Raw genomic sequence first — 15228 nt, forward strand, 5'->3', positions numbered from 1 at the left:
GGCCACCCTTTCATCCTTGTTATCTGGTCACCAGTATATGTCTTGTAGCACATAAGTTACCATTAAGCCTACTCAACTTTTAAAGGTTATGTTGTACTTGAGAATATGATTTCAAAATTTTGAATGCAAGTATCAATTTTCTAAAGATTTCAAATGCATGATATTCGATTCTGCCAGTCTTGAAAACCTTTGATCAAGGATTTAGTGTTCATGGGACAGAAATTTCTGGACATTATATGCGTAAATCATTCCTTTGAGAAATGGATAATCCAGGACTTTTAAAATATGATTAATTTACAATGCTTGCAGCACTATGTAATTTGAATAGATATTCTGGTAAAATATTGTTTCCGGAAACGGACAATCAAGGTTCCATTGTAGTTAAGTAGATAAGATAATTTCACGAGGTGTTGTCAACTATATACACAATTAAGAAATGAACTGGATTGTTATTCTGACAAACAGGAACACTTACAGGTTTTCTCAGTTGCGACTTTAAGTACTCATACTTCCTCTTATAATCACGTGAATAAGGAACTGCCTGAAAAATACAAGAAGAGCAGGATAAGTATTTAGTACATATGTTATTCAGAAGCAGTCATTTACACAAGCAATATACTCACAGGTCCAGCAATTTGTGGATTAGAAAGTCTTGGATCTTCCCACTGGGTGGTACGTGTATCTGTAGAACAAACAAACAAGTATGACAGACTTGGTATTGGACAAGGGAAAAACAATGAAAAGAACAATGGGTACACTCACTATGATCAATAAAGAATATTCTTCCGTCTGTATGAACACGCTCTTCCCAGCCTTCTGGCAATGGACCGAGTTCATCCTCTGGTCTACGGCTTGGTGGAGGGTTCTGGTTGGGCATGGGACTTGCTCGTCCTGTACGAGGATCCACCCACGTTGTGGCCCGTTCATTATGATCAATGAAGAACACCCGGCCGTTGGGTGCAACTTGCATTGACCATCCCTGTGGAAGGCCATCTGAATTCAAGCCAAGACTGGGGACTCGTTGCTCAGGAGAGGAAGGCTGAACACAAATCTGAAAAGAAATTAATTATCATAAACATACAGTATTAAACTAATAAAACTGTCAGATGAAACAATGAAAGTCTCCTTCTAAAACGGACAACTCCTGCTTACTCACTTCATAAATTACGTTATGCTAATTCTGTTCTTAAATATATATATATATATATATATATATTTGAATCGAAACTAGTACTATACAGATATACAAGTGTTAGGAAGTAAACAGCCATTGATGAGTTGCTATAATCTCCTTATTTCTGCTTCACTGACGATTGAAATCTTTACATACAAGTTTTTAAATGGGAACATGGAAGCAGAGCTTAAAATTAAAATGTGGTGTAGCTTCGTAGGCATCTATCAGCTTCCTCAAACTTCTGCAGATAGTCATGGTGTCATCCATGCAAGTATACGAACTTCATACCTCTAATTCTTCCAGCAAGCAAGGTATAGTATGCTAAACTCGCATGAAAAATAACAGACCTATGCAGTTTGAAAACTAGTACACCTAACCCTCTTAGAGCCACATCTATTTGTATTGGTTATGCTAAGAATGGCACTCAGTTTATGGCCTAATTTACAAGGCTGAGGAAGATGAACCATATCTCCCCAATTATAAAAATAATTTTATTGCCATAATGCGCATACAGGAAGCCTATCATTAATTGCCAGAAAAACATTCTGCAAGTGATTCCATATGGTGCCTGTAACTTATCAAATTGGGGAACAAGAGAGAAGCTTCCCCGAAGGATGTGTTAAGAATAATAAATTCATCCGGGCGTTTCCTGGCAACTGACTAGGACATTTCTTAGATGGCTGATTCTCTAACACCAGAAGCACTTGTTAATATTAATAATGATTATTATTATAATTAATCATATACATTCATATCAGCACACTAAATAAGATGGCTTTGATATTTTCTAATGATTAATAATGCTATCAAACAAACAGCATTTCTCAGTACCAACCCTGACCTTTATCTAAGGACTTTCTACTTCCTATTCTACCTATACCATTTTAGACAAGGAACTGATGTCATTTAATTGCGCCCTGTTGTGTGCGTATGTCAACAGCCAATCCATCGTTGCTCACCTCGACGAACTGAAGATGATATTTGAAGACAGTCCTATTCATATCGTTGCTGTAAGCGAGAGTTGGCTCCGTAGTTCGATTCCCGCAAGCATGGTTGACATATCGGGCTATGATATTCACAGACATGATCGAACAGACGAGGTGGTGGAGTCGCCCTATATTGTAAATCAATGCTCAAGAGCAAAGTTGTTCACACGTCTACTCTTGCTGTAAAAACGGCTCCTGAATATATGTTTGTAGAGGTGCTTGTCAATTCTGTAAAAGTACTTGTAGGTGTAGTATATAGGCCTCCTGACGCAGTGCGAGATTTCCATGACTTAGAAGACAGCTTACTGAGACTGCTACCATCATACGAGCACGTGATACTTTTTGGAGACTTTAACACCAATTTATTAACTCTGAACAACGACGCCTCACGACTACAAAATATTTTTAAATCCTGTGACATGACTATATTACCCCTTAAACCCACCCACCATGTCCATACTTCCACTATTTCCGCTGATACATTCATAGACCTAGTAATAACAAATAACCCTCAAAAAATCCTTCACCACGGTCAAGTATCTGTTCCTGACATATCTAAACATGACCTCATATACTTAGCATACTCTCTTCGCGTGCCGAAGTACCGACCGAAATATGTAACGTTTAGAGACTTTAAAAGCATGAATTTAATACAACTGAGACAAGATGCACAACTCTGCCCCTGGTATCACATAATGATGAAGAGTGACATTGACGAGAAAGTGGAAATATTTAATTCCCTCTTACATGAATTGTACAACAAACATGCACCAAAGCGTTCTGTGAGAGCAACACGTCCACCCTGCCCTTGGCTGACTGCTGATGTTAAGACTATGATGAAAGAACGAGACGCACTACACCGACGCTATAAGCAGACTCAACTAGCTGACATACATGAGCAGTACCGTGTTCTTCGAAACCGAATTAAGCTTGTAATTCGTAATAAGAAATTTAATTATTTCCAGCATTTAAACAAAAACATTAACACTGGTTCCACATGGCGACAACTTCGGTCACTGGGTATTGGCAAACCACTTGCGAAGCATACTGATCCCGAGGTGTCCCTTGATGAGTTAAATACATATTTCTCCACGGAACGTCTCACTCCTGACACGACAGTACAAAACACCATTGACAATATATTAAGGCAACAATCCCCAGTCCGTCCTGTATTTGAATTTGATACCATTACAGAACATGAAGTAAGAAGGGAAGTTAATTCAATAAAATCTCTCGCAACAGGAGCTGATGAAATTCCCATTTCATTTGTGACTTACATAATCAACATAATACTGCCCATTTTTACGCATTTACTTAATACCTGTCTTACTTCAGGCAAAATCCCAATTAAATGGAAAGATGCACTCATTGTCCCTGTCCCAAAAATCTCTCCTGCAAGCAATATATCTGACTACCGACCTGTCTGCATCCTCACAGCACTTTCTAAGGTTCTGGAGAAGATAATGCATAAACAAATTGTTAAATACTTGGAAAAATATTCTGTACTTGATCCCTTACAGTCTGGTTTTAAGAAAGGACACAGTACTGCAACTACAATAATCAAAATCACGGATGACATTAGACGGGCTATGGACAAACGAAAACTGACTATACTTATCCTTCTAGACTTCAGCAGTGCGTTTGACACTGTAAATATAGACATATTGTTAGCTAAGTTACAAAAACTTCACATGGCTCATTCTGCTATTCAGCTCTTGGGCTCATACCTCAAAAACAGACGACAGCGAGTTGTATCAAACATGAAGACTACAGAATGGAGGACTAAGCTATCTGGCGTTCCCCAAGGGTCTATTCTTGGACCTCTGTTGTTCTTAATCTATATTAATGACATTTCTTCTCATCTGAACGACTGCAACTATCATCTTTATGCCTACGATCTTCAGATATACTCACACTTTAAGGTTCCCAACATAGACAAAGCAATCCACCATATGAACTCGACTTTAAATTCAATTAGCTCGTATGCTAAAGAGAACTGCCTATTAATTAACCCGAAGAAAACGCAAGCAATCATTATAGGACAATCTAGACTTTTAAATACACTAAACATCATACAACAGCCTAACCTCATGCTCTGTGGAGAAGCTATACCTTTTCAGAAGTCTGTAAAAAACCTAGGCGTTGTCATGAATGACACATTAAACTGGAATGACCATATAACAAGTGTCTGCAGAAAGGTATATGCATCTCTTCACCCCCTAAAAATAAAACAATCCATTCTTCCACACAGCATGAAAATAAAACTTATTCAAACCCTCATTTTCCCAATAATTTATTACTGTGATGTCGTATTAACCGATGCAACTGCAGAACAAACTATGAAACTTCAAAGGGCAATGAACTCTTGCAGACGATTTATATTTTCTTTGAACTTATGAGAAGCTATCCTGGCTGAAAATTGATCAACTAAGGAATTTACATACTGCGACACTAATTTTTCGACTTCTGAACGAATCTACACCTGAATACCTATCCTCACATTTTAACTTCCTCTCATCTTTCCATGGACATAATACCAGATCGACTTCTACCCTTATGATACCGGTTAATCATTCATCTGTATACAGTCACTCTTTCCAAGTGTCTGGGGCAAGGCTATGGAACACACTCCCTGTCAGTATACGTAATAGCACTTCAACAGTCTCATTTAAACGGTCTTGTCCAGATTTCCTCTTAAATACGTGTCCAGCTTGTATGAATGTTAGTGTGTATGATTGCAAGCGTGATTTAGAACTATTGTTAGGTGATGTAGATGTAGATAGGCTAGATAATATTAATCATTAAAAATAACAATTATAATCTGTTATAATATTACTCCATAAATTTAGGTAGCTCCTAGGGTCTGAAAATGTTATTTTACCAAATTATGTGATTATGCAGTGTACGTAGTGGTTAAGTGTAAGAGAGGGCCGTGAGCCGTAACTTCGCCACATACAAAGGCATAAAATAAATAAATAAATAAATAAATAAATAAATAAATAAATAAATAAATAAATAAATAAATAAATAAATAAATAAATAAATAAATAAATAAATAAATAAATAAATAAATAAATAAATAAATAAATTAAATAATATTAAAGGCACAACATCAGCCAAACAACAGATACTAGGTGAACTGTGTCATGAAAAGAAATGTGATCTTTTATACATTCAGGAAACCCTTACAGATTTACAACACTGACACCCTTATATTCCTGGCATGTTGCTGGCTGCAGAAAGAACACATGCGAAACATGGAAGTGCTGTCTTTGTAAGAACAGAAATAGAAGTCCAGTGTTCTCCCTAGGACCTTTCTAATGGGTGCACCACCCAGCCGTTTTCACTGACCGCCCCGGCTATCATAACCTAGATATCTGCTAGTTACATAATATTTCAAGCTGCTTTACGTCGTACCGACACAGATAGGTCTTATGGCGACAATGGGATAAGCAAGTGCTAGGAGTGGGAAACGAGTGGCCGTGGCCTTAATTAAGGTACAAGCCCCACCATTTACCTGGTGTAAAAATAGGAAACCATGAAAAACCATCTTCAGTGCTGCCGAAAGTGGGGTTCGAACCCAATATTTCCCGAATGCAAGCTCACAGCTTCGTGCTCCTAACTCGCTTGGTTTACGAAATATTTATACATATTTCAGTTATTGAAAACCTAAACCTGTTTTCCAGCCAGTGACCGAGTCAGGGATGGACTGAATGAAGCCCCCATCTTGCAGCGAGGATAGGAATTGTGCCGTCTGCCAAAGCTTATCACACTCTTCTAGGGCAATGATTAATAATAATGTTATTTGTTTTACGTCCCACTAACTACTTTTTAAGGTCTTCGGAGACAATGATTAATGATTGGCAGATGAAACGAAATGATAATGGAGAGCGCTGCTGGAATGAAAGATGACAGCAAAAACCGGAGTGCCCGGAGAAAAACCTGTCCTGCCTCTGCTTTGTCCAGCACAAATCTCACATGGAGTGACCGGGATTTGAACCACAGAACCAGCGGCGAGAGGCCGGCGTGCTGCCGCCTGAGCCATGGAGGCTACACATATTTCAGTCATTATGTGTTCCAAATTAAAATCTAAACACTATAAAACTGTTTACTTAAATGAAAAATCTTCGTTATTATCAGCATAATTGCGCGAGTTACATCGCAGTTCAACTTACCACGAAGTGTCGTGCGCTACCAGTGTCTGGATTAGTGTGGAATCGCATGTGAGCACTCGATTCCACAGGACGTAACAAACCCGTCTGGCTCTCCACAGCAACCGGGTGTTTATAATACCAACATAGTAGATCCGTTATTGGACATTATAAATTTTCCAGCTAACTCATTCCTGGTTGCCAGCAATTTGCCCCAGTGTGCTAAGTTGGGCTCATCTGTTGGTAAATAGCATACCTACCAAGACGCATGGCTAGTGTATACCGTGGAGGCCACTGCGTAGGCAGTGCCAATGCACTATGAGAGACTTTGTCTCATTTTCAAAAACTGATGCCTGCCTGGCCATCAGATGATAAAGATACTCATTCAGACCAAATATTTCAGGTTCCTTATGGGAATCAACATCTTTATCAACTGAGTGATTATGAACGAGCAATAGAACACTAGAAGTTCAAAATATTCTGTTATGTTTTCTTCGTGATAGCACCAAAATGGTTCATTTTTGCAGTTAACGGTTACCTGTCTGATATTACTGTTAATGGCCTGAGGGGAATAAGTTGAAATTTTATCATATTCACTTTCTATATAGTATTCCCTGCCTGGCTACTCATTCATGCCACCCAGCTAACGAAAATTTCTGGGGAGAACACTGAAGTCACTAGTGCACACTATTCAGATGATAATGATACTGAGTTCATTTCTCTTGAGTTCAGTAACAGAGTAATCACCTTTATGTAGAAGCCACCCACTGCCAGATTTACATTTACACCTCCGAAGAACTTTAATGGAAGTAAGACACCTATAGTGATAGGGGATTTTAAAAGCCACATATGACAAAAATGGAGAGGCAGTCCTTTCATGGGCTGAAACCAATCAGTTGTCCCTTATACATGACAGTAAACTTCCACACTCTTTGAACAGTGGAAGATGGCAACGGGGTTATAATCCAGATCTCATATTTGTAAGTGAAAGTTTAGCTCAGAAATGTTCCAAATCTGTGTGCTCCCCCATTCCTAACTCACAGCATAGGCCAATAATGTGCCAGTTACTACCATTAATCAGACCTCAACAAGTTCGTTTTAGACATTGTTTCAACTTCAAGAAAGCTGATTGGATAAAGTTCTCATAAATGCTAGATGAAAATTTCGGACAGTTGCTCCATTTCCCGAAGAATATGACAAATTTGTAGATCCTATCAATACTGTATCCAAGGAATGACTTCCGAAACAGCAACATTGTTGGAAGAATATTATAGCCTATATGAAGAAAATCCATTCTGTAAAGAAATATCCTGTGCAGCTGATGCAGTTTTGGCCTCTATTTCTGAGACAAAAAGAGAACTATGGAAAAAGCTTATGACAGAGTGTGATATGAGCAGGAACAGCCATGAAGCTTGGAGAATTCTACGTCACCTTAACAGTGATCGTACCCAAACTGTTTCACATGCCAACTTGAAGGCAGACCAAATTGCACATCAACTTTTATTACATGGTGAACAACCTCGGTATGTAAAGTCGGGAAGAAGAAGAAAATAGTCTGACAATTAGATCAAGAAAGGAGTATTCTACCTCTAAATTTCACTGTTTTGGAATTAGAAACAGTATTGTCGATGTGAATGAACTGGAAACACATATTGTTGTTACAGATGGGATCATGATAATGGGACATCTGAATGCTCATGTGGGAACTGATAGAATGGGATATGAGAATGTTCTGGGTTCACAAGGGTATGGCGATAGAAATGAAGATGGAGAGAAACTGTTGGACTTTTGTATCAGAAATAACCTGATAATAAAGAACACATGGTGTATGAAGAGGAAAAGCCATAAGATCAGCTGATATAGTTGGGATGGACAGTATGGAACACCCATCGATTTTGTAATAACAGACTGAGAATGGGGAAGATACGTCATGAATACAAAGATAATCCCCAGTGAAAGTATGGATTGGATGTGGCGGAAGTAATGGAGCAGGAAAAGTGGATGGACAGAAAGGAGTGGAGGAGGCTTGTTAACCACACCCGGGCGACTGGAGTAGGACATTGATGATGATGATGATGATGATGATGATTGACGATGTGTAAGAATGGTAAAGCAGCTGATTTGGACGATATAAGAGTTGAACAAATTACAAAATTTGACTCTGTAACTTTTAAATGGCTCACTGAGGTAATGAACAATTGTGTTCAGTCCTGTAAACTCCCGAAAATCTGGAGGAAAGCTAGAATCATTGCCGTTCATAAACCAGACAAAGTTTGGAACGACCCTAAAAGTTATCGATCTATATCCTCGTTAGGCCATCTCTAAGGTGCTGGAGAGACTTATACTTCACCAACTAACAGAAGTACCAGAGCCATTTCTTTTATCTCAGCAAGCGGGATTCAGGACGGGGAAAAGCTGCACATCACACGTCCTGAAACTGACAACATACTGAATGGTTTCAAGAGACTACAAATCACCAGGGCGGTATTCATTGACTTGTCGGCAGCTTATGATACAATCACAGACTTCTCCTGCAAAAACTCTACGGTATCACCAAAGATTATCAATTCACTTGTATGGTAAGGAATCTCCTTCAAAATAGCTTTGTTGTTGAATTTAAGGGGGAAAGAAGTACTGTAGGTGGAGATCCCAGAAGAATGAGTTACATCAATGAAGTGTTCTTGCACCATCCCTATTTAATGTTTACATCAATGACCAGCCTCTACCACAGAGAATGGAAAGTTTCAACTACTGCACAAGCTAGCCAGTTTGAGATTGTTGAGCAACAGCTGTCTGATGCTCTGGAAGTACTTACTACCTATTACAGGGAGAATCAGTTGAAACTAAATCCTAACAAGACTCAAGTCTGCATTCTTCATCTTAAGAACAGAGCCTTCTAGACCCCTCCATATCTCCTGGGAAGGAGTCTATCTTCATCACTGTGCAACCCTGAAGTACTTGGGAGTGAGTTTAGATCATGCTCTCACCTTTAAGAAGCACTGCTTCAGTAGCAAGTAGAAAGTGTCAGCTCGGAACAATGTGGTGCGCAAACTGACATGAACCACATGGGGTGCACAGCCAAGCACTCTGAGGACATATTCACTCACGTTGTGTTATTCTGCTGCCGAATATGCGTGCCCGGTGTGGTATAGATCCTGTTACACCAAACAAGTCAATACAGGATCAAATAAAATACCTATTATGGTTAAGTTTACCAAAACAGGCGAACCAAACCAAACCCCATGGCACTACAGCCCTTGCAAGGCCTTGGCCTACCAAGCGACCGCTGCTCAGCCCGAAGGCCTGCAGATTGCGAGGTGTCGTGTGGTCAGCACGACAAATCCTCTCGGCCGTTATTCTTGGCTTTCTTGACTGGGGCCGCTATCTCACCGTCAGATAGCTCCTCAATTCTAATCACGTAGACTGAGTGGACCTCGAACCAGCCCTCAGGTCCAGGTAAAAATCCCTGACCTGGCTGGGAATCGAACACGGGGCCTCCGGGTAAGAGGCAGGCATGCTACCCCTACACCACGGGGCTGGCTAAAACAGGTGAAAGTCACTTAACGAGACTTATAGAATCATAACTTGTTGCGTACGGCCTACACCTTTGGAAAAATTGTACTGCCTTGCTCTGACTGCACCTCTTGACATTCGTTGGGAGATAGCGGCAGAGAGCAAGAATGAAAAAGTTGATAGATTTCAATCTCACCCTCTGTATGATCACCAGCCAGCTTGTCCATGATTGACTTCAAGGAAAAATTTCCTCAGAACAGAGGCTCTTGTAAGGACTGCACACAGCCCTAATTTGTAAATGGCAAGGGAGGTTCAAACGTTCAGAAGAATGGCTGACTGACTCAAAAGTTGAAGATGAGACACATGAAATTCTAGGTGTAAGGGTCATTTCTAAAGATAATAGGCAACTGGATATATTTGGAGTGTACAGACCGGGAAAGGGTAGCACTGACACGGATTCAGAATTATTTGATATGATAATCAGCTATGTAGGAAACGACAAGGAAAGAAATGTGATTGTAGCGGGAGATCTGAATTTGCCAGATGTCAATTGGGAAGGAAATGCGAACGACAGGAAGCATGACCAACTAATGGCAAATAAGTTAATATGGGAAGGACAGCTGATTCAGAAAGTGATGGAACCAACCAGAGGGAAAAATATCCTGGATGTGGTGCTGATAAGACTAGATGAGCTCTATAGAGAAACTGAAGTAACAGATGGTATTAATAATAATAATAATAATAATAATAATAATAATAATAATAATAATAATAATAATAATAATATTTGATTTACGTCCCACTAACTACTTTTAAGGTCTTCGGAGACGCCGAGGTGTCGGAATTTAGTCCCGCAGGAGTTCTTTTACGTGCCAGTAAATCTACCGACATGAGGCTGTCGTAATTGAGCACCATCAAATACCACCGGACTGAGCCAGAATCGAACCTGCCAAGTTGGGGCTAGAAGGCCAGCGCCTTAACCGTCTGAGCCACTTATCCCGGCAGATGGTATTAGTGATCATGAAGTTGTCGTAGTTAAAAATAAATGTGATAGAAAGGAAGGTCTTAAAAGTAGGGCTATTAGGCAGTACAATATGGCTGATAAAGAGGCATGAGGCAGTTTCTAAAAAGTAACGATGATCGGTGGAAAACGGTAAATAAAAATGTAAACAGACTCTGGGATGGGTTTAAAGAAATTGTTGAGCAATGCAAAAACAGGTTTGTACCTTTAAGGGAGGTAAGGAATGGTAAAGACCCACCTTATTATAATAAAGAAATAAAAAGAGTAAGGAGGTGCAGACTGGACAAAAATAGAGTTAGAAAAGGCTGTGGAAGTAAGGAGAAATTGAAGGAACTTACTAGAAAATTGAATCTAGCAAAGAAGGCAGCTAAGGATAACATGATGGCAAGCATAATTGGTAGTCATACGAATTTTAGTGAAAAATGGAAGGGTATGTATAGGTATTTTAAGGCAGAAATAGGTTCCAAGAAGGACATTCCAGGAATAATTATTGAACAAGGGGAGTGTGTATGTGAGGATCTTTAAAAGGCAGAAGTATTCAGTCAGCAGTATGTAAAGATTATTGGTTACAAGGATAATGTCCAGATAGAGGAGGAGACTAAAGCTAAAGAAGTATTAAAATTTACATATAACAATGCCATTTACAATAAGATACAAAATTTGGAAACTAGAAAAGCGGCTGGAATTGATACGATTTCTGGGGATATACCAAAGACAATGGGTTGGGATATAGTACCATATCTGAAGTACTTATTTGATTATTGTTTGGTCGGAGGAGCTACACCAGATGAATGGAGAGTTGCTATAGTAGCCCCTGTGTATAAAGGAAAGGGTGATAGACATAAAGCTGAAAATTACAGGCCAGTAAGTTTGACATGCATTGTATGTAAGCTTTGGGAAGCCATTCTTTCTGATTATATTAGACATGTTTGTGAAATTAATAACTGGTTCGATAGAAGGCAGTTTGGTTTTAGGAAAGGTTATTCCACTGAAGCTCAACTTGTAGAATTCCAGCAAGATATAGCAGATATCTTGGATTCAGGAGGTCAAATGGACTGTATAGCGATTGACCTGTCTAAAGCATTTGATAGGGAGGATCATGGGAGACTACTGGCAAAAATGAGTGCAATTGGACTAGACAAAAGAGTGACTGAATGGGTTGCTATATTTCTAGAAAATAGATCTCAGAGAATTAGAGTAGGTAAAGCCTGACCCTGTAATAATTAATAAGGGAATTCCTCAAGGCAGTATTATCGGACCTTTATGTTTTCTTATATATATATATAAATGATATGAGTAAAGGAGTGGAATCGGAGGCAAGGCTTTTTGCGGATGATGTTATTCTCTATAGAGTGATAGATAAGTTGCAAGATTGTGAGCAACTGCAACGTGACCTCGAAAATGTTGTGAGATGGAGCAGGCAATGGTATGTTGATAAACGGGGTTAAAAGTCAGGTTGTGAGTTTCACAAATAGAAAAATTCCTCTCAGTTTTAATTACTGTGTTGATGGGGTGAAAGTTCCTTATGGGGATCATTGTAAATATCTAGGTGTTAATATAAGGAAAGATCTTCATTGGGGTAATCACATAAATGGGATTGTAAATAAAGGGTACATATCTGCACATGGTTATGAGGGTGTTTATGGGTTGTAGTAAGGATGTAAAGGAGAGAGCATGTAAGTCTCTAGTAAGACCCCAACTAGAGTATGGTTCCAGTGTATGGGACCCTCACCAGGATTACCTGATTCAAGAACTGGAAAAAATCCAAAGAAAAGCAGCTCGATTTGTTCTGCGTAATTTCCGACAAAGGAGTAGCGTTACAAAAATGTTGCAAAGTTTGAGCTGGGAAGAATTGAGAGAAAGAAGGAGAGCTGCTCGACTAAGTGGTATGTAATACCAACATAAATGGTCCGTTACTGGACATTATAAATTTTCCAGCTAACTCATTCCTGGTTGCCAGCGTTTTGCCCCCGTGTGCTAGGCTGGGCTCATCAGTTGGTACCTAGCACACCTACCAAGGCGCTGGCTAGTGCATACCGTGGAGGCCACTGCGTAGGCTAATTGTAGTCACCGGCAGTGCCAATGCACTATGAGAGACCCTGTCGCACTAGTAAAAATTGATGCCTGCCTGGCCATTCCCTATGTGAATCAACATCTATATCATAAGTGGTATGTTCCGAGCTGTCAGTGGAGAGGAGGCGTGGAATGATATTAGTAGACGAATAAGTTTGTGTGGCGTTTATAAAAGTAGGAAAGATCACAATATGAAGATAAAGTTGGAATTCAAGAGGACAAACTGGGGCAAATATTCATTTATAGGAAGGGGAGTTAGGGATTGGAATAACTTACCAAGGGAGATGTTCAATAAATTCCCAATTTCTTTGAAATCATTTAGGAAAAGGCTAGGAAAACAACAGCTAGGAAATCTGCCACCAGGGCGACTGCCCTAAATGCAGATCAGTATTGATTGATTGATTGATTGATTGATTGATTGATTGATTGGACTCTAATCGAAGAACTCCCTCCTGGTCATACAGAAGGTTGGCTAACATGGAAATCTCACAATAGATTGCACTCAGGTGTTACAAGATGCAAATCTAACCTGTTGCAGTGGGGATTTCACGTAAACTCGCTGTATTGCTATTGTGGTTCTCCACAGACAACGCCCATCTTCTCCAATGCAAACTGTGTCCAACTTCATGTATTATGGAAAACCTCATTCAAGCAACACCCAAGTCCCTGAAAGTGGCTAACTATTGGTCAGCAACTATATCAGTTATTCTTCTGTCATGTTCTGTGGTCTTCTTAGACCCTTCCTTTGTGATTTGTCATGTCTGAAGACAGTCTTCACATTAAGGAACCAATGCAGCATATACTTTTCCAAGCACCGTGCTCGATCAGAAGTCACCTATAGAGTCCAATTCTATCACACTGGGACCTCTTCCCCCCCCCTTCTTTTATGATTGCCATTTTTATATATTTGTCTTTTGGTTGTACAGTTTATATTTATATGTATATTAGTGCTTCTGATAAGATGTATAAATCACATTAGTTTATTTACTTAGCCATGTCAGAAAAATACATTATAACTTACAATAATATCAGGACAATAACAAATCTGGTACTATAACCATTAATCATTTCTGATGATGGCAGGTAACTATGTGATTAAGCTCTACATAAAGACATATTTCCTCAGAACAACAAAGGCTCTTGTAGGGACTGCACACCAAGCTCTAATTTGTAAATAACAATAATAACACAATGACTAATGCATTCTGCATAAGTGTTAGTCCTTGATAAATTCATTAATTGAACAGGAGCTCGAGGAAAATTCTGGATTTGGTATCTTTCACAAACTTGGTCACATAGCCTACACACAAAATTTATCTTTGGTTCATGAAAAACTTTGTTTTTACATATCTTGAAGTGGAATCCTTGAACAGCCAATCTCGTGAATATATGTCTCAGTTGGTAGCCCGTTTCCATCGATTTCTGATCCGTCATGGCCTCTGCTGAGTAGAAGTTGTCCCAAATGTCCCTCTTGTTTTCTCTTAGTTTATGCATCACTTTATCATATGCTGTACCTACTGGTAAAATAAGATTGAATCTCCGCTCCCCAATCAGGAGAGTTTCTCTCACAAGCTCATACACAAGTCGAGATCTTGTCGTCTTTAATACACTCAGAACTCACTTCAGGTATCTGGATTTTATCTTTTTCAGATCTTCTAATTGCTTCACACTCAGAAATTCTCCTATGATCTCAAGCCCATAGGTTAACACTTTTACTCAAAAGAGCACCATGACTGTCTCTACTGCAATATATGTGATGTTCTCAATGGCATTCATCGCTTTCAGTGCTGCAACCATTCTAGCTCTTATATGGATCCTGAAACTGCTGCCTGTGGTTTGCAAAGTTACAACTAGGTATATGAAACTGCTAACTCTGCAAAGGTGAACATTATAACACAATATGTGCTCCGTTTCCTTTAGTTTATCTCCTTTCCTAAATACGACTAGTTCTGTCTTCTCCTCATTAATTTTCATTTCATTCTCGTTTTCGCAGTCCGCTGGCAAGTTCATCACACATTCTGTTATGTCTTCAGCTGCAATTGCCATATCGTCAGCATACAAGTACAGTACTGTAATGTACCTGCCCCTGGTAGCTCCTTTTGGTACTTCCAGGAATGGGCTAGTGACTCAGACGACTGGGGATCTTCCAGCCAGCTTGTGGGGTGGGGCCAGCCTTTCCGCGTATTGTTCTCATCAGCTGGCTTGCCTGTGAGTTTCTTGGAGATTCAATGAGATTGTTCTGGCACTAGCCACCTGGCTGGCAACCAGGAATGAGTTAGTAGGAAAATTTATAATGTCCAATAATGGACC

General features: G+C 39.5%; 1 protein-coding gene across 3 annotated transcripts in view; it reads right to left on the minus strand.

The window, feature by feature from the left end:
• Nedd4 (E3 ubiquitin-protein ligase Nedd4) overlaps positions 1-15228 on the minus strand; it is a 592743-nt gene that overhangs the window by 133672 nt on the left and 443843 nt on the right. For all 3 annotated transcript variants that reach the window (XM_067159509.2, XM_067159503.2, XM_067159516.2), the window contains exons 10-12: positions 763-1051; positions 624-682; positions 476-541 (exon numbers count right to left, since the gene is read on the minus strand). In XM_067159509.2, coding sequence (XP_067015610.1) covers positions 476-541; positions 624-682; positions 763-1051 — 414 coding nt within the window. The remainder of the gene's footprint in view (positions 1-475; positions 542-623; positions 683-762; positions 1052-15228) is intronic.

Source organism: Anabrus simplex, chromosome 1, assembly GCF_040414725.1.
Source record: "Anabrus simplex isolate iqAnaSimp1 chromosome 1, ASM4041472v1, whole genome shotgun sequence".
NCBI classification, from domain to species: Eukaryota; Metazoa; Arthropoda; class Insecta; order Orthoptera; family Tettigoniidae; genus Anabrus; species Anabrus simplex.